This window comes from Eptatretus burgeri, chromosome 14 (genome assembly GCF_056783735.1).
Source record: "Eptatretus burgeri isolate ZD-2024b chromosome 14, Ebu_testis_v1, whole genome shotgun sequence".
Classification (NCBI taxonomy): Eukaryota; Metazoa; Chordata; class Myxini; order Myxiniformes; family Myxinidae; genus Eptatretus; species Eptatretus burgeri.
This window is the reverse complement of record NC_140974.1, coordinates 45,841,122-45,860,663: the sequence shown is the minus strand read 5'-3', so window position 1 is coordinate 45,860,663 and position 19,542 is coordinate 45,841,122. Positions and strand designations below refer to the sequence as shown.

Here is a 19,542-nt window from a genome sequence, read left to right as displayed (position 1 = left end):
AAACGGACAATGACATGGTTGAAGCTATCTCCACAGATGATGAGAACACTGTTGTGTTGGACTTATCTTCAGGTAGCTCAGGAGATGAATCACTTTCACAATTATCTGATGAGTCTGATGATAGTGACTTTTGGGGGTTTCTTCCTGAAGATTTACATCGATACTAAACCTACTAAAGTTAATTAGTATTTGGCAGAATGTACTGAACACATGTATGTTATGTTATGTTATTGGACTGGAGAGAGAGATACTTGCAGATAAATTAGTTTTGTTGAGACAGGAATGCATCAATAAACTCATTAAATTTGCGACTTCAGATTTTTTTTTTTTGGTCATTCAGCTTTGTAGCAAATAAAGTTTTAAATTTGTTACGAGAATAAATCTTTTGACATTATTACTATGTTACTGGTGGAGCCAGGTGTGGACATTCAAGTACAACCTCCATGACAAGGTAATGGCAGTGAAAAGTCAAGATTTATCCCCATGTATATGTTGAACACAGTGGGCTCGTCCAGGGGAAGAAATGGGTTGGACTTGTGTACGTAATACTTGAATGGTCCCAGTTCAATGGCATGCATGTAATGTATTGTACCGGCACATCATTCATGCAAATTGTCAGAACATTTGTCATTACAGGTAATAATCCACATCAACAAAGACAACTTGGTTCTAATACTTTTTAATGAAAAGGATTGTGGGAAAGTACTGTGCTTGAGCAGAAAGTTCTGTTTCTCAGAACTTTGTGTTTGGCCCCAAGAAGGGCTGTTTAAGGTACATTTTAAAATTACATAGTTAGGATTAGGCTCAGTTTATTCAGTTTGTACGGACATTGGTCAATTTGGACCACATGTTAAAACAATTTACAAAAACTAATTCACAAGATTTTGAAACAATTTTAAAATCAGCCCTCTCACCCCACATGACGAGGCCGATTTTATCAGCCCCGTCCGATTTTGAAAATGCAAGAACTGATGAGAGTTCTGGAAGCAGAAGTTTGGTTGGTGGAAGGGATTCGGTGTGAACATCGGTTTGAGGCAGGGAAAAGCCAACTCGTGTTTATCATGGTGATGGAGCTGGTAAGCAGGAGGGTAAAAATGAAGGGTATTCTGGGGAAGATGTTTTATGTGGTGGTGAGTGGAAAGAGGCATTCTGGAATCCTCGATCGAAGATTAGTATAGAGAAAGCTGGGGAGATGTGGGTCAGTCATCAGAAAAAGGAAATTGATATCAGGTTAGAGGGGAAAGAGATCGGACAGGGAAATAGGTTTTAGTATCTGGGGGGAACAGTGATTGGGGATGGTAGTGTGGAGGAGGATACAGGTGGGTGTGAATGTGTGGAGGGATTTATGGCAGACAAAAATATCAAAGAAATTGAAAGGGAAAGTTCTGGTGTCTTGTGCAATGCCGGCCTACCTTTATGGTTTGGAGATGGTGGCACTGACAGACAACTGAAGTTGCAGGTCTGTGAGAACTAGGACAGGAGGATTGTGGGAGTGAAGATGGATGGATGAACTGAGGGAGGAGATGGTGTGCGGATGCAATTGATTGGGAGATTGGTAAATAGCCAGCTGAAGTGGGTTGAACACTCGGTGCAAATGGCAAATCGGGTAGGTTGAGTCAGCAAGGTACGAGGAAAAGTGGTAGACTGTGGCTGAGATGGGAAGATTGTATGTCAGGATAGTAATAAGGTGAGGGTGGTTAGAGAGTGGAGAATGTTGGCTGGGGACAGAGGGAAGTAGAGTATCATATTCAAGGCAGGGCAGAAGCTTGGTACCATTCAGCTTCACCCCTTGTAAAGGGAAGAGAGTGTGCGTGCATGCGTGTGCGCACACAGTGGAGTGCAAGAGTACGAGTCGAGTTGGAAATTTATTTGTTAATTGAGTCTTGATAAAATAGATCGTTGTGATATGAAACCAAAAGCACTTTGTTTCATATTACAATGATTATTCTTGCTTTTGCATTGGCTTATTCGTTCGGCTATCTTTGTCCATTGATACTCATTTCTGATTGGGATTTCAAACCTTCATTTTATTGATGCAAATTTTGTGCATCTTGGCTTTAGCATTTTATTTTGAGCATCATTTACAAAAATCCTTTTATGCTAAAAGTTGCACATCAGAAACATTGAGTTTTTCAATGTTGAGTTTTGAAAAGTCAGCTGTTTCCATTCCAGCTTCACAATTACTTTGCACTGGTACTTTTGCCATTTCTTGATTGAAGTTTCTTTTTTCAGATTATTCTTAACTACCTACCTGTGAAAAGAAAGGAATGGCCTATGTTCCTGAAAACACAGAGGTGAGATTTGTACTCTTGTGTTTTTATAATGCAAATATCTGATTTCAATTTGTTGATCTGAAACAAGGTTTGTTCCTTGTGTGTTTGCTACAGTTGTAGGGCAAAGTTCTACAAACACAGGTCAGCAGCAGAGCTGTATCAGCCACATTTGCTTTTGATACAATAAACACTCTGAAATGCAAGTTAGGTATTCCAGTGCATGTCCAGCAGGAATTTTGACATGTATTATGAGAAACCACTTGCATCACAGAATGTTTTTTTTCTGATGGCACCACATGTGAAAATCGAGGGAAAGGTGCTGGTTGTACTTTGCCTGACTGTTCAATGCATACGGGTTGTTTGATCGTGTTTTACGATCATTTGCCTTTATCACAGCCTTTTCACAATGTGGATTTGACTCCATCAGTATTGTAAGGTCCACAATGATGATATTCCATTTGAATAGTATTATTATTGCATTGAAAATGCAGAGAAATATTTCAAACTCTAAAGTTGTGAGGACAGAAGCTTGATCTTCAAAGTTGTTGGTTTTTAGGTCATCTCTACCGAGATGACCTAATAAAGCCGGAACAAATGTCCGTCCGTACGTCCGTCAACAATTTTTCTTTCCGATCTTGATGAAACTTAGTATGTGGGTAGAGGTCGATGAGTGTTGCACAACGATATAACTTTTGTCCGGGTTCAAGGTCAGGGACGAGGTCACGTAAGTTATAAAAATCGCCATTTTCAAAACCTATCTAGTCTGCCATTCTACAAGATATTCAGCAACTGTTTATTGATTATGATAGTAAAAAATATTATCTTGTATCTAACCAGACAGATTTTTGAATTTCCATCCCGTTTGGCCACCACGTAACCTGGAAGATGGTCAAAAACACGTCCCGGTACAAAGAAAACTTTATATTTCCGATCTTGATGAAATTTGGTATCTGGGTAGAGGTCGATGAGTGATAGCCAACGACATATTTTTTTCCCGGATTCGAGGTCAGGGTCAAGGTCACGAGGTCACGAAAGTTGTGAAAGTCGCCATTTTCAAAACCTATCTAGTCTGTCATTTTAGGAGATATCTGGCAACGGTTCATCGATTATGATAGTAAAAAACATTATAGAGATGACCGTCACCCCCACACGGGGGTATTTTTTTCATTTAATTTTAATTTTTTTCTCTCTCTTTTGTTGTATACATAATCGAAGCTCGTAGAAGAGCTAGTAATAGTACACTGAATGGACCAGGATGCAGGGAGAGGTGGTAGGGGGAACACCAACAGCAGAGCCCAAGGCCAAGATGGATGGAGGCAGACAATGCAGGAGAGGATGCATGGGGTGGACAAGATGGATACAGGAGGGGAAACTGGAAAGTTGGAATGAGGAGGGATTGGGGTGGTGTGGACAGGGTGTTAATGAAGGGAGACAATATCATGGTTTTGCATTGGGGATGATCTGTGATGGTAGTGAACAGCTGTCTTGAAGACCTGGAGGGAAGAATGAGATTGAAGAGGATGTGGAATTTAGTCCCACAGGTGGGGAAGAGGAACAAATGAGTGAATGAAGGTGAGCAGTGAAGCTAGATTTTGGTAGTTTCACCAAAATGGGGTTGATGGTGGATCTTGTGTGTCCTGCAGAAATCTTGGTGGGGGGCGGGGTTGGAGGGGGGTGGAGGTAGGTGGCGGCAAAGCATGGAAAGAGCATAGGTGCAAGACTAGAAAAGTGGCGTAAGAAGACCAACCTGTCTGCGATGGCGAAGTGATAGACCAATAGACTCGGATTCATCATGGGAGATTCCATTAATCTCAAAGACCTTTATTTCTTCAGCGTAAAGCTGAGCACTTTGTGATGTAATGGAGCCAGCCTAGAGGGGAGAGCAGTATTCCATCAAGCTGTGGATGAAGACCTTTATAGGTGGATAAGAATTCAGGTGTGCCACAGAAGGACTTTGTATGACAGAGGATACCCAGTTGGCAAGTGGCTTTGGAGGCTTACTTTGAAATGTAGTTTTCCCAAGAAATATAGCAGATAGTGAGACCCAACAGTTTGAATGACTGAACTTCCTCAAGAGGATTGTTAAGAAAGTAGATGGGAGGGTTTGCCAGGCAGTCCTTTCAGAGAGATAGTGATAGTGAGAGTGAGATTTGCCAGTATTTTTTTAATTTCTAATTTTATTTTTTGAATACATTGTCGAGCTCGTATTAGAGCTAATAAACAGAACATATAAAAAAGGGGGCCAGGAGATGAGGAGTGGGAGAGGGACGCACAGGTCAGTTGGGAACAGAGACAATCAGAGATCTGTAGAAGGGAGAGAGATGTGGTGGAGTACATGGTGTAAACAAGATGGACACTCCAGGGACTTTCAGGAAGGAAAGCAGGGAATTTGATGGAGGTGGGTTTGGGGTAGATTAACGGGGTGGAAAAGATCATGGTTTTAGATGGGGGAAGATGTGAGGTGGTGGTGGGGAACAGCTGTTTTGAAGACCTGGAGGGAAGAGTTGGATTGAAGAGAGTGTTGGTGTTTGTTCCAGAGGATAAAAGAGGAATGAAAGGGTGAAGGTGAGCAGTGATTCTTGATTTTGGCAGTTTCACCATAAGGGGGTTGCTGATGGACCTTGAGTGCCCTGTGGAAAATGTAGGGAAATATAGAGCAGTGGGGGGGGGGGGGTAAGGCTGGAGAGGAGATGGTAGAAGACAGAAGGACCACTGACCTGCCTGTGTTTTTTTTATTTTTATTTTTTTTTTATTTTTTTTTTGTATACCTTGGTCGAGGCTCGTATGAGAGCAAACACATAACTCACAGCAAGGAGGCATGAGACAAGAGGGGCGGGAGTGGAAGGGACAAAACAGTGGGGAACAGACACATTAGGTGAACTGTGGAAGGGAGAGGGATGGGGATGGGACGGGGAACATGGCGAAGAGAAGATGGACATTACAGGGACTTTCAGGAAGGAAAGCAGGAGAAATGAAGGAAGTGGGCTTGGGTGGATTATCGGGGGTAGAAAAGATCGAGGATTTGGATGGGGGAAGATAAGAGGTGGTGGTGAACAGCTGTTTTGAAAGCCTGGAGGGAAGAATGGGAAAGAATAGAGTGAGGAAGTTTATTCCAAAGGCGGGAAAAAAGAGGAATGAAAGAGTGAAGATGAGCAGTGATTCGTGATTTTGGTAGTTTTACCAGAAGGGGGTTGTTGGCGGACCTTGAGCGCCCTGTGGAAATGTGGTGGGGACAAATCGCAGAGAGAGCAGGGGGGGCAAGGCTGGAGAGGAGTCGGTAGAAGACAGAAAGACCACCGACCAACCTGCGGTGATTGAGTGAGAGGCCCAAAGACTCAGTTTCATTGCGGGAGATGCCGATGATCTTAAATGCCCTGGTTTCGACAGCGTTAAGCCGAGAAAGGTGGGAGGCAGGAGCACCAGCCCAGAGGGGAGAGCAGTACTCCATCAGGCTACGGACAAAAGCTTTGTAAGTGGTCAGGAGCTCAAGAGGGCCGAGGAAGGACTTGGCACGACGGAGGATTCCCAGTCGGCGACTGGCTTTTGAGGCGAGGTTGGAAATGTGACTTTCCCAGGAAAGGTCATGGCAGATAGTGAGACCTAGAAGCTTGAAAGAAAAGACTTCTTCCAGAGGATTGTTGAGAAAGTGGATGGGGGGTTTTGTAAACGGTCCTTTCGAAGAGACATAGTGAGAGTGTGAGATTTGTCTGGATTGAAAGACATGTTCCACATGTTGGACCAGTTTGTGATTTTATCCAGATCTGCAGTGAGCGAAGAAGCTGCTGCTTGCCGGTCTGAGGGATGACAGATGGTACGGCAGAGGGTGGAGTCGTCGGCAAAGAGAAATAGAGGATTTTCCAGAGAGTCCGAGAGATCATTGATAAAAACCAGAAAAAGAACAGGGCCCAGAACGCTACCTTGAGGAACTCCAGCCTGCACAGGAAGAGGGGATGAAAGAACTCCATTTAGGGCCACACGTTGACTGCGACAGGAGAGGAAGTCTGCGAGCCATGAGTGGAGATGGCCTTGAATACCATGGGAAGAGAGTTTGGTGAGTAGGGCAGGGTGCCAGACTGTGTCAAAAGCACGTGATATGTCCAGGGATACGGCTCGGATTTCCTGTCTGGCATTGAGGACCTCCATCCATTGATGGGAGAGCAGAAGCAGCATATCCAGGGTAGAGTGACCTGGTCTGAAACCAAATTGATGATTGGAAATCAAGCCATTGGAGAGAAGGAAGGATTTCATATCTGAAGCGATGATGGATTCCATCACCTTGCTGATGATTGGGAGAAGGCTGATTGGTCTGTAGTTATAGGGATCTGTTTTTGCACCTTTTTTATGCAGGGCAGTGATGTTAGCAGATTTCCAAGCAGATGGCAGATGACCTTGGGCAAATGAGAGGGTGAATAGAACAGAGAGAGGGTGAGCAAGAGCAGGCTTTGAGGACACGTGGGCTGATGCCGTCTGGACCGGTTGCAGAATCTGACTCGAGGTTTGAAAGCAAGCTCTCCACCTTGTCAGGAGAAAAGGATACAGAGTCCAGGGACAGTTGGGTGCGACTGGGTAAAGTGGGTAGAGATAGTGATGGGTTTAGGACACAAGATTTAGCTGCAAACACCGAGTTTAGACATTCAGCTTTATCACGTGTGGAATCAGCAGTGCGGCCATTTGAGGTAAGGGAGGGGATGGAGGGGGAACATACACCAGAAACAGATTTGATTAAACGCCACCAGGATTTTGAGGAGGGAGAGAGGTTTGAGAGTTCAGACTTGAGATGAGAAAGATGTTGTTTTCTGGCTCTCCTGAGGGTAGATACACACTTGTTCCGAGCTTTGTGGAAAGAACTGAGATTGCCCTCAGTTGGGTTTGCTTTCCATGAGGCAAATGCAAGTTGTTTCAGGACAACTGCCTCACCACAAGCTCCAGTAAACCAAGGGCGGGAGGAAGGGTAAGACAACTGAACACGAGAGGGGATAAATCTGTGCATGAGGGAGAGCAAGTTTCTTTGAAAGAATTCCCAGGATGAGTTGATGTTTGAGAAAGTAGTGATAGGAGACCAGTCTGTAAGTTTGATGGCTGCTCGGAGACCCTGCCAGTCGGCTTGAGTGAAATGCCAGACTCGACGGCGGTGAGGTGGTTCTCTGATAACAGCCAGAGAGATGTCCACTTTGACAAGGACATGGTCAGAAGAACCAATTGGAGCGAAGGAAGAGCAGCAGATATTGTCAGGGAAATTTGTCAAAACCAGATCCAGAAGAGATGGAGTACCATTGGTTGAGATCCGGGTCGGGAAGTTGACCGATTGAGTCAGTCCCAATAAGTCGCAGAAAGCTTTTGCTGAGGTGCCATGGCAGGTGAGAGAGGTACCCACACCTAGCCAACTGGCGTGATGACAATTGAAGTCACCACATAAGAGGAAGAGAGAGTTTGGATGAGAAGATAGAAGATGGTCCATGTTTTCAGATAGTGAGGTGTAGATGGAGTCATCACTGTTCGGTGGACGGTACAGTACACATATAAACATGAGGTGGGAGTGGAGGGGAAGCCGAAGCCAGAGGTATTCCTGGGGGTGTGGGGAAGTGAGAGCAGTGCATGGAGAGTGAGGAATAGAGTCTTTGATGAAGAGAGCAACACCTCCACCAGGACGAGGTTCAGGTCTGTCATACCGTAAGAGGGAGTAGCCAGGGAGAGATACTTGGGAGTCAGACACGTCATGGCAGATAATGTCTGGTTTGTCAGTGGCAACCTGTATGGAAAGATCTGAAAGGTTTGAGCGAAGGCCCCGGATATTTGAGGTCCACACTTTTAATGAAGAGGAAGGGGAGGAGGCTTTGGGTGCAGGAGGTGGGGGGGGCGGGGGAGGGTAGGTCAAGGGGCGAGGGGGGCAGGTAAGGAGGGTTGCTGAGGGAGTGTGGGGTATTGCAGATCAGCGAGGGGAGGGGGCCGAATGAGGAGGAGAAAAGGCTCTGTGGTGCTGGGGGAGAGGGGGGACAAGAGACAAGGAAGAAGGCAGTTGAGGATTTGAGGAGGTGGAGTGAAGAGATGGAGGTGAGAGGGCAGTGGAGGGAGGCAGGTTGGTGGATGAGAGGGGGGCAACTTTGAGAAGGAAGAGTGAGGGGGATGAAAGGTGGGAGAAAGGTGAGAGGGAGTTTTGGAAGGGGTGAGGGGGTGGGTTGGAGGGAGAAGAGTGGGATGGTTGCTTTGAGAGTGAGAGTGAGGGGTGAGGGGGGTGAGTTGGCACTGAAGTTGGAAAAAAAGAATGTTTGATGGAAAGCGAGCATCCATGGCAAACTGTGGTTTTTAAAAGTTTTAGGTCAGAGATGCGATGTAACACAATTCTTGATGGATGCAATGAAGGCGAATTCAGAGCATGGAGAGAAGAAGCGCTGTAATAGTTGGATTTTTTAGGCAAGGAATGAAGGAAAGGTCGAAATGAGAGCAGTCTGTTAAAATAGCAGAAGAGTAGTGCATTGTGAAACAGTAGAGTACCACATGTGTGAGAGAGGAAGATGAAGCATTATAAGATCGTTTTTGTTGTTAAAAATTATGTATGAGAGAGTTCAACAGATTAGGTCATGGAAGTGCAAAAAAAAAAAAAAAAAAAAAAATCGAGGAAGAAGACGAGGAGGAGGTTAAGAGGAAGAAGAAGAAGCAGAATCGGGAGAAGGTGAGCGTGTTGTTGTTGGGTATATATATATATATATATATTTTTTGTTGTTAATATTGATATATGAGAGAGTTCAACAGATTAGGTCATGGAAGTGTAAAAAAAAAAAAAAAAAAAAAAAAATCGAGGAAGAAGACGAGGAGGAAGTTAAGAGGAAGAAGAAGAAACAGAAGCGGGAGAAGGTGAGCGTGTTGTTGTTGTTGTGGGGTATTTTTTTTTTTTTTTTTTGAGATAAGAAAGAGATTAGTTGGGAGAATGGGGGATGTTTGGAAAGTGGGGAGGATCAAAATTGAAGGTAATGGGGAGGATAGAAATTGAAGGTAATGGGGAGAAAAAAACAAACAAAAAAAAAAAACGATCGAACACCGAGTGGAACCGGTAGGCCTCAAGCCTAGGCCTCAAGCACAGGTAAGAACGTCGACAAAAATACTCACAAAATAGCACGATTTTTGAAACAAAACCGAACTAGCAACACACAGTAACATGTAGGTGAGAAAATTAAACAGTTAAAACGGGACAAATAACAACCGGGAACTTAGCTTTGAGAACGTCAGCAGGGAGCCCCGAAGGAGACCTCTCGCTGCTCTAAAACCGGAACTGGAAGTGGTGAGGGAGAGAGAGAGACCCAAAGACTCAGATTCATCATGGAAGATACCAATGATTCTAAAAGCCTTCGTTTCCACAGCGTGAAGCCAAGCTAGGTGTGAGGCAGGAGCACCAACTCGGAGTGGAGAGCAGCACTTCATCAGGCTGCAGATGACAGCTTTGTATTTGGTTAGGAGCTTGGGTGTGCCAAGGAAGGACTTTGCACGACAGAGGATGCCCAGTCGGTGACTGGCTTTGAAGGCCAGCTTGGAAATGTGGCTTTACAGGAAAGATCATGGCAGATAGTGAGGTCCAAAAGCTTGAATGACAGGACTTCTTCAAGAGGGTTGTTGAGAAAGTAGATTTGGGGGGTGGTGGGGCGGGGGGGGGGTGGTGATTATTCAGAGAGACAGTGAGAGTGTGAGATTTGTCAGAATTGAAAGACATGTTCCATGTGTTGGACCAGCTTGTGATTTTATTCAGAGCTGCAGAGAGTGAAGAAGTTGCTGCCTACCAATCAGAGGGATGAGAGATGGTACAGCAGATGGTGGAGTTATTGGCAAAGAGATAAAGCGAATTTTCCAGAGAGTTGAAGAGATCATTGATGAAAACGAGAAAAAGAACAGAGGCCAGAACACTGTCTTGAACTCCAGCCTGGACAGGAAGAGGGATGAGAGAACTCCATTAAGGACCACACATTGACTGACAGGAGAAGAAGTCTGTGAGCCATGAGTGGATATTACCTTGGATACCATAAGAAGAGTTTGGTGAGCAATGTGGGGTACCAGGCCATATCAAAAGTTCATGATGTCGCTCGGCTCTTGGGAGATAGCTCCGATCGCATGTTTGGCATTGAGGATCTCCATCAATTGTTGGGAAAGCAGAAGCAGCATGTCCAGGGTGGAGTGACCTGGTCTGAATCCAAATTGATGATGTTGGTATTGATAGATTTATTCGAAGCATTTGACCAGCTTGTCTTTTCTTTCTTTTTTTGAAGCTCTGAAGAGAGCGAAGAGTCTACAGCCTACCTATCTGAAGGATGAATGATGAGGGATGTCACGGCAGAGGGTGGGGTCATCAGCAAAGAGATGAGGAGGATTTTCCAGATGGTCGGATCATTGATGAAGATGAGGAATAGGATTGGGCCCAGAACACTGCTTTGGGGCACTCCAGCCTTGACAGGAAGAGGAGATGAAAGGATTTTATTGAGAGCCATACAATGGCTGCGAGAGTCAAGGAAATGAGTTTGCCATTTGTGGAGTTTGTCTTGGTTGCCATCGGCAGAGAGTTTGGAAAACAAGTCATCTGATTGAACAGGAATCTGAAAATAGTTGTTGATTTTAAAAAAAAAGTTAGCAACATTCTATCGTTGGTTAAAAACAAAGGTTGGGCTGACCATGTGCATTGTGACGTGTTCTCTTTCTTTTTTTATACTTTGGCACTTACTTGATATATGCCATCCATGGTGCCTGTTTGGAAGTTTTGTTTATTTACCTTTAACTTTCTTGCAAGCTGTTTGCAATTGTTTCTCTGACATTTTGTAGAACCTCTGCTATTTTCATGTCTCATCTCATTGCGTCATTGGCAATTTAATTGCCTCTGATAAATCGACCTGATTATACAATTAGTAAAGCAATGGAACCAGTCCCTTCGACAGGTCTGAAAAAAGATAATCAGGCATTGGAAACTGTGCTGAAGATCGACAGCAATCACTTATGTTCATCGTTTAAAGTCTGCCCAAACGCCCTTGGCCTGGGCTTTGAATGGGATGGCACACACCAACACCCCTCAAATCATATAGGGGCTGGGGTCCCCTTGAGTTAGATCGGAGCTCAGCCTTGACTACATCACTGCCAGTTAATTTGTCTATTTTGTACAGACAACAACTTTTTCTGATTTTTCTGTTGTACCTCCAGAAATCTACTTTATGCTTTGGAGCTACTGCTATTTTGTAATTCTTACAGCTTCTGAATGATATGCTCATTGCACTCTACTTCCGCATTCGCTTAATCTTCTGAGAGATTCAACAGAATTCACATGCATCTGTTTCACTGTTTTCAGTCTTGTATTTCAATCGATCAGTGTAAGTTTTACAACAGCTTTGCTATTTAAATAAAAGAAAAAATAAGTTTGGCAGGGCAATGATGCCCATGAGTTTCTCTTGAGTTTGGTACTCATGATCGTTATTACCTCCACCCTCCATAAAATGCTCTTGCTGCCAGACGATGGGAAATTCTACTCGAGAGGAAATGTATATTTTGCTCCTGAAATTGATATCCTTTACAGAAAATCATTACTTTCAAGGTGACGACAAAAACACTTTAAAAGGGGCGAAACACTTTTGTCCCATTGGCCTTGACTTAAATTTAACGTGCGTGGCTCTTTCAACAACCTCTTTCAATAACCTCTTTCGGATAGTATCGAGAAATGGAAGTGGTCACTGTAGTTTTGAGTTTGCTACTCATCTTCAGAGCAGTTTGGTTTTGAGCATGGTAAGCGTCTTTCATCTTTGTTAATATGGCTGCCCAAATAAGTTTTCAAACCCATCTGTACAAGAAGTGGCATTCCTTTGTTTGCTCCTATGTCAGTGTTTGATTTATTTTGTTGTTGAATTGGAGTAATATTTTGCACTGCATGTGTACAACCTGATTTTGCATCTCCATAAACAGGGCGCTGTACATGCAGTTTCTGCAGGAGCTGGTCTTTCATCCAGCAAGTGCCAAAGGACCGCATCAAACCAACCGTGAGGATGTGACCTTTGAGGATCACGTGGGTGCATTCCACTCGGTCATTGCTTTCCTTGTACTTGATCTTAGTTTCTAGCAATGTTGCAGTACTCATTTCTAAAAATGCATTTAGGTTCTGCTTGTTACACCTGCACTCTTTTGTTCCTTGCTTATCCTGTCTGTGGAACTACCTTACAGAGGCTGTTCTATCCCACTCTTCCCTCCAGAGCTTCAAGCAGATGGTGTACCAGCCTCTCATGTTAACCATCCCTTCCCTTCCCCCCATCCCAATCCATGATCTTTGTTGCTCCCATTTACCCTTCCTAACCCAAGTCCTTTCCCTTTACTTGGCAGGTTGTAGTGTTTCCTCCCTTCCTTTCTCTATTATTTTCTGTTCATATCTCCCCGTACAATGTTCTCTCGAAGCCTCTCTTATGAAGAAAGACAAATGCAAAAACAACCAAAACATATTTAATCGGTCCATGTCCATTGTTCATTCCCTTTGAGACTTCCATCAGGTTTTGTGCTTTGTGTCTTCTAAATAGTAAATTATTAAACATGTGTGGTTCTTATTATTTCCCATTATGATCTATTACCATCACTAACTGTTAAAATGAAGTGTGGGGCTGCCATCTTTGTTTCTACTGTCTTGGCAGGAAGATTCGCTGGATAGCAAAGTCCGTTAGTTTCGCGGAGGTACAAGGCCCTGTCCACAGACACTCGTTAATTAGGACAGTGAGGCCGCTCTGCGAAGAAGCACAGCTAATGTTCAGTCTCTCAAAGACTGCCACATATTGCAGATAAGATGTGCTCTTATTTCAAATAAAAAACATTTTTTAGAATTTATCAGCTTATTTCACCACAGAACACAAAAATAATGAAGTTTAAAACTGAAGATGGTTCAACTAGAAGCGTGTCTGTATCATTCAGCCAAATGTAATAATCACTTTATAACAATTCTACACTTTTCTGCGATGCCATTTAATACAATTATGAGAAATTGTGACATATTTACATTTGTTTTTCGGGCAAACTTAAAACAGGATTATTGATTCGACAAGATAACTTTCAGTTAGTGGTGTGAAGTCTGCATTTCCCGCAATTTAGGAAATGGATTTTGTCTATTACTGGCAGAGTATCCACCCTCCAGGTGGGATGAGTTTGCACCTTACTTGCTGAAAAAGGTATAGTCTGAATATGAAATATCGCGCAATCTGGTTGCTCATGGGATCTCGAATGAAAGGGAGACAATTCTAATTTGGCTCATACATGCGTAATAGGAGTTACCGGACGCAATTAATGGAACTGGTTCGCCACAATGGAGATATGACCCAAATAATAACACCTACGAGAAATCTGAAAACGTTCAAAAATATTTTGCAAAATGTATAGTTGAAAACCTAAGTATGGAACCTGTGAGACCCTTGGGCCAATTAACCAATTTTTCAGGGTATACTCAGATTACTTACCAGCCATGCATAAGACACCGCTCTGTTTTATATATATTAGAAGAGTTCATACGAGTCGAGTTTACCGTCGTGGGACATTGTTTTTCACATTGGCAAACATGCTATTGTCAACTTTTGGCTGATATAATCCACTGTTTTTATTTTTTAACCTTGTCTGCCATTGCATATCGACACGAGCCTTCACAGAGACTCGCACTTCCCATAATTTAGTTTTGTGAAATGAGCGAATTGTACTTTTTGATTGGTTTTAGCGAGGCAAAGTTGTCCTTTCTTTAAATGCAGAATGTTGGTGCCCTATCCCAAGTCACTCCACCAACTCGGGTGCAATAGACCTCCTTCCTGAAGTTCAGAGCCAATTGGCTTTTATCAACAATCATATAGATTAGTATAATGCTAATTATCCTGATTCATCGATTACTTCTATCTCCTGCAGAGTAGTTTGGTTACTATATCCTGTACAATAAGGTGCAGTAGTAATTGGTGTGCCAAATATACAACTGAAAGATGAAAGATTGATGTGCCTGTACACATTAAACATTATTTTTGGGGGCCGTGCTCCTATTTCCAATGCTTTCAGAAGAATAAGAGAGTATGTTCCACCAAAGGGGCTTTTATTTGGAATTCTGTTTTCTTTTGTTTTGCTTTAAAAAAAAATGTTGTTGTTGTTTTTTGCTTTTTGCAGCCTCTAAACACAAATCCTGAGAGCCAGTGGAACAGCTATTTCAAGGACAATGAGGTGCTGCTGCAAATTGACAAAGATGTCAGGTCTGGAGCTTTTAATTTATTATTGGCATGCATGGATTTTTAGGTGGGATGATGTAATTGAGTGATTCCCTTGAAAGCTTAACTTAACTTTGAATTGGTTTCTCCCTTCCAATTTCCTGTGTCTGTCCTTTTTATGTCGTGCAATAAATATTGTGGTGTGCAAAAATAATGCGCCCCCCCCCCCACGTCTGCTTTGATTGCAGCTGATGTGGATGCTGAGCACAGTGGAGATTAACTCCATGAATGACTGAGATGAAGGCAATTTGGTTACAAAGCGCACCTGAGTGGAGAGTGCGCATGGCACACTGAACCAGGTCTAAAGCACATCGGTTTTCAAGATGATAATTATGCCAATTTAATCCTCCAGCGATGTTCTTAATAAAGCAGAAACCGATCGTGGTGAAAGGATAGCAGGAACAGACATGTGTATGCCTGAGGAAATGCATAATGATTCAATAAAAATGCAAAAGACACAACAAATACGAAACTCCAAATTAAGACTGAGTAAAAATAGCACAGCACTTAACATGGCTGATGTTGGCTGAATGGTTGGGGTGGTGGGCTTAGGATCCGAGGATCCTGAGTTCAAATCTCACTCAGCTGTTGAATTAATACCAAGTGGGGTTGACTCTGCCTGTCATCCTTCTCAGGTCGGCAAAATGAGTGCCAGCTTGCTGGTATCCTGTGTCGGAGTGGCGACCCGTCCAGGATTGTGCCGAATAGCCCAGGAGACTGCTTAAGCAGCACCAATGCTCTACACAGAGTATGGTCCCAATGGATGGATGGATGGACAGCACTTAACATAAATGGGGAAGTACACCCCTTTAAGGGCACCACATACACAAAACAAACATTCACACTGAAACCGGTGAGATAAAGAATGCAGGCAAGAAAGTTCTCAGTCTCAATTGGGAGAAGAGTTCCTGAAATGAGACATGCCACTTGCTCTACCGAGCTGTGCAGACTCACCAATATCTCACTCGATTGCCCACAGAAAATATGCCCCCTTGTCCACTCCCCCGCCCCTGAGGCGTCTGCCCTCCGTTCATCAGCCCTCCTTACTTAGGCCTAAGTCACATTTGCTCTACGGCGAGGATACGGCAGCCGTACGCCCTCTGAATTGACAGAAACGTGCGGCGACCGCAGAGTTTTTGCGGTGGCCTTGGGTGGCCCTATGCCGTTTGGCTATATTTTACAGGTCGTAAGGTCGCCGTGGAACTCTAACGTGGAGTTATAACTTTTTTCATTTCTGCGTTCGCCGTAGCAATTCGACAAGCCGAAAAATAAAAAAACTGGTAAAAAAATAAATAATTAACCCATTCGTTACCGGCCGTCTGGCCGCACGTTCGCCTTAGGGCCCCCCTGCGGTCCCCCTGCGGGCACTTTGCGTCTGCCTTGAAAATTCTATGGCCGCCGCAGGAACGCCCTAAGGTCACCGTGCGACATCAAATCAAAACCGTACGGCAACCCCACGTTTTCGGTCTCCACAATTTATAAATACGCCGTGCAGCTCCCCGAAAATAAAAACATATGTGACTGCTACATTGTGTGACCGTGGAAATACTGCGGCCGCCGTATAATTGAGAGTGGCCGTAGATTTTGGAGACCCCACGGCCGCTGTGGCAAATGTGACCTAGGCCTTACCAATCACAGGTCGCCCCCACACCGAGCGACAGTGTCGTGCATGACCACTGAGCAGCATGATTGTCCAATGGAATGTCGCCAATTGGGGGTGGCCGTGGTGGAGAGCTGCAGCTTCTCCCTGTTCCCCAGTGTGTCTGGAGGGGGGAATGGGCATGTGTGCCACAGTGTGAAACATCCGAGGCGTCTCTCATCACATGTCTTCCGTGGCAAACTGGGAAAAGATATTGTGAACCCTTTCTAGCCACGAAAGGTTACAATGCTGTCTCCCTACAATACTGGTAGACGAGCTGTTATCTAAAACCTGAAAAGAGGTTGGCTTTGGGGGGGAGGGGGTGTTAATGGGGGTGGAAAGATAATGGCTGCAGATGGGGGAGGGGGAGTACCTGAGATGGTGGTGAACAGCTCTCTTGAATCCTTGGAGAGAGAGAGAAAAAAACAAGATTGAAGCTACTGGGGAAGTTGGTCCCACATTTGGGAAAAAGAGGAGTGAGTGAGTGGAAGTGAGCAGTGAGTCTGGATTTTGGAACTTTCACCAGAGGAGTACTGGCAGACATTGTGCACCCTGTTGAAACCTGGTGAGGGACTAAGCATGGAAATGGTCAAGGGTGCAATATCAGAAAGGAGGTGGTAGAAGGCTGAGAGACCATTGGCCTGTCTGCAATGAGAAGGTGATCATCATGGGAGACTCCAATTTGTTTCAAAATTACCCTAAGCAATGCACTTGGTGTTAGCCCTCCCCCAGCCCCATTCCTTCCCCAAAAAAACAACCCTCCCCACCACTCCTGACAACATTTTTATAGTATTAAATTTACCCTTCGAACGGTGCAGTCATTGCTATGGTAGCATGTTTTCTTCATTGGGGAGTGGGGGTAGGAGGTGGTTGGAGGGTTGAGTATTGACAATTTAAAATAAAAAGATAAAATAATGGAAGGAGGTTTATGATTTTAAAACTTTTTGTCTGTTTGTAAAATGACGGCTTATAAAGGACACTCCTTTCCCAGGCGTTTGTACCCTGACATGGCCTTCTTCCAGCGACCGACAGCCTTCCCCTGCCATTTGCTGCTCGACTCTACTAAAGGGATTGAGACTTTGCGGAGGCGCATAGAGCGAAGTTCATTGAATGCTGTGCCAGTTAAAAGCTTGCGCTCAGGAGTGAACAACATACAACACTCAGAGGTAACTTCAGGGATGATTGTTGTCTTGTGCAAGCAGCTCACAATTATCATTCCTCTTGTAGCTGTAGGCAACCTTCATACTCCTTTTTACCTGTAGTATTCACCCATTATCTCCTCGTGTGTGTTCCCATCCCTTTTTCTTTACTTGTGATTATTTAACTTTTTTCCAACCACACCATTGATCTGCCCCCTCCCCCTCTGTGAGACAGCAGACAAGGAAGGAGAGTGTCACAGGAGAGGAACTTGGGGAGGTCCACTGGGAGGTGGTAGAACGAGTGTTGTTTGTATATGCCAAGCTGAATCCTGGTATAGCTTATGTGCAAGGCATGAATGAGATTGTGGGTCCAATATATTACACGTTTGCCTCTGACTCACAACCACAGTGCCAAGGTAATGAGGGGAGGGTAGGGTGAAAGTTTGTTGAAGAGGTGAATAGAGACATTTCTTTCTGATACAAGTGAAGCACATTGAGCAAATGCAATGGTGTGGTGTTTGGTAGAGCATGCGGAAGCCGACACGTTCTTCTGCTTCACGAATCTTATGGCTGAAATTCGAGACAACTTCATCAAGAGTCTCGATGGAACGCAGTGTGGAATTGGACTGCACATGAACCGCATCTACTCGTTACTGCACCAGCACGACAGTGATCTCCTCCTGCACCTGGTGCTGCATCATAGACATTAATGGCTGTGCAGTCATCTTCATGTTTGTCTTTGTCCCAGTACATATGGTACGATTTTGGAGCACCCATTAATCGTAATTTTGGAATGCCTGCTTAATGGGAGAAAAAAATGTATTTTATAATAAATAAATAAAAGTACATCAGTTTGTCCCACCAAATAAAATGAAAAAATCTAATATACTCTCGTCAAGCAATGTGACGACGGGTGACACCGTAGCCTTCTTTACCGTCTCTCACGTTGCTGAGCTGCCTTTGCACCCTTTCTAATGGCTTATCTCCAGCTTTGCCTTGTGTCAAATTAGCCAGTTCCCCTCAATATTGAAGATCTTTAGGTCTTCCTTGAGGACATCCTTCCAACGTTTATAGGGCCTGCCACGTGGGTGGGTTCCAGTGGCTAGTTCACAAAAATATAAGTACTCATTGGGAGACGATTGTCTGGCATATGGCACATGTGACCTAGCCATCTCATTCTTGACGTCCTCACCATCATGCTTGTGGTTATGTATGCATGGGTTCGGACTTCCATATTGGTGATCTTTTGCCACCAGCGAATATGCATGATGTGGCGTAAACATCTCCAGCTGGTGTAGGTGTTCATTTAGGGTAGCCCAGGTCTCGCTGCCATATAGCAGTATTGCCAAGATGCCATGGCGGTATACATTCAGTTTGGTGTCGAGGGTATGACCTGAACGACGCCCCACTTGACTTTAGAGGGAGTAGAACGTGGATGTTACAGTGGTTAATCTCTTCTGGATTTCACTTTCCAGGTTTCCATCACTGGTGATCATGCTTCCCAAGTACACAAACTAGTCCATTGTTTTTAATGGGGTGTCTCCAAGAATAATGGGTATTACCCCAGCTGATTGTGGTGAATGGTGTAGTATCCGTTTTTTCTTTTCTTTTCTTTACTAATTGACAGTCCCACCTGGTGCAAGCATCATGCAGGGCATCAATAATTTTCTGTAGTTCTTCCATATTATCACAGGCAAGTGCGGCATCATCTGCGTAAAGGAGTTATTTGATGATATCTAGCAGGGACTTTCTCGTCCTTGGTCTGCACAAGTTAAACAGGTCTGCACAAGTCTCCAGCTTGGAGCAAATACCAAACCCATAGTCTGCCAAATCCTCAAGTGCCATATATTCTACTAGCAGAGATACCCACACTTTGTGCTGAAGGGATTTAGAGTTTAGAAAAAGAGAGCCAGGTACTATGTATAATTCCATTCAATTCATCACATATAATTTAGCAGGCAATGCTATAATGTAACGATTAATACAATATTTAATATAAAATAACAGGCAATCATATGATACAATAAGGAAATACTACATAATGATGACTGTAGTGCCTCCAGATAGCTCTAGAGTCTAGATAGACAACATTTCAAGTCTGGTTGTTGGGTGCCAGAAATGAACATGATTTGTAATGCTGCCTACCACCGGGTGGCGCTATACGATGCACATTTACGTAGAGAGAATTTGGGGTCTTTCCCACCCACCTTGAACCCCCTACTCTGTCGGTTTGGAAATGTTTTCTTGCATCTCCATTTGCC

The 19,542-nt window shown here is 44.0% G+C and overlaps 1 protein-coding gene across 2 annotated transcripts in view; it reads left to right on the top strand.

Annotated features, from left to right (window-relative positions):
* Positions 1-19,542, top strand: part of TBC1D13 (TBC1 domain family member 13) — a 39,927-nt gene that overhangs the window by 8,635 nt on the left and 11,750 nt on the right. Inside the window, exons 4-9 of one of the 2 annotated variants that reach the window (XM_085854636.1) lie at positions 2,233-2,294; positions 12,198-12,297; positions 14,406-14,488; positions 17,134-17,308; positions 17,520-17,697; positions 17,807-17,970. In XM_085854636.1, coding sequence (XP_085710762.1) covers positions 2,233-2,294; positions 12,198-12,297; positions 14,406-14,488; positions 17,134-17,308; positions 17,520-17,697; positions 17,807-17,970 — 762 coding nt within the window. Of the gene's footprint in view, positions 1-2,232; positions 2,295-12,197; positions 12,298-14,405; positions 14,489-17,133; positions 17,309-17,516; positions 17,698-17,806; positions 17,971-19,542 lie in introns of both variants that reach the window. The other variant, XM_085854635.1, reaches the window with a different exon arrangement.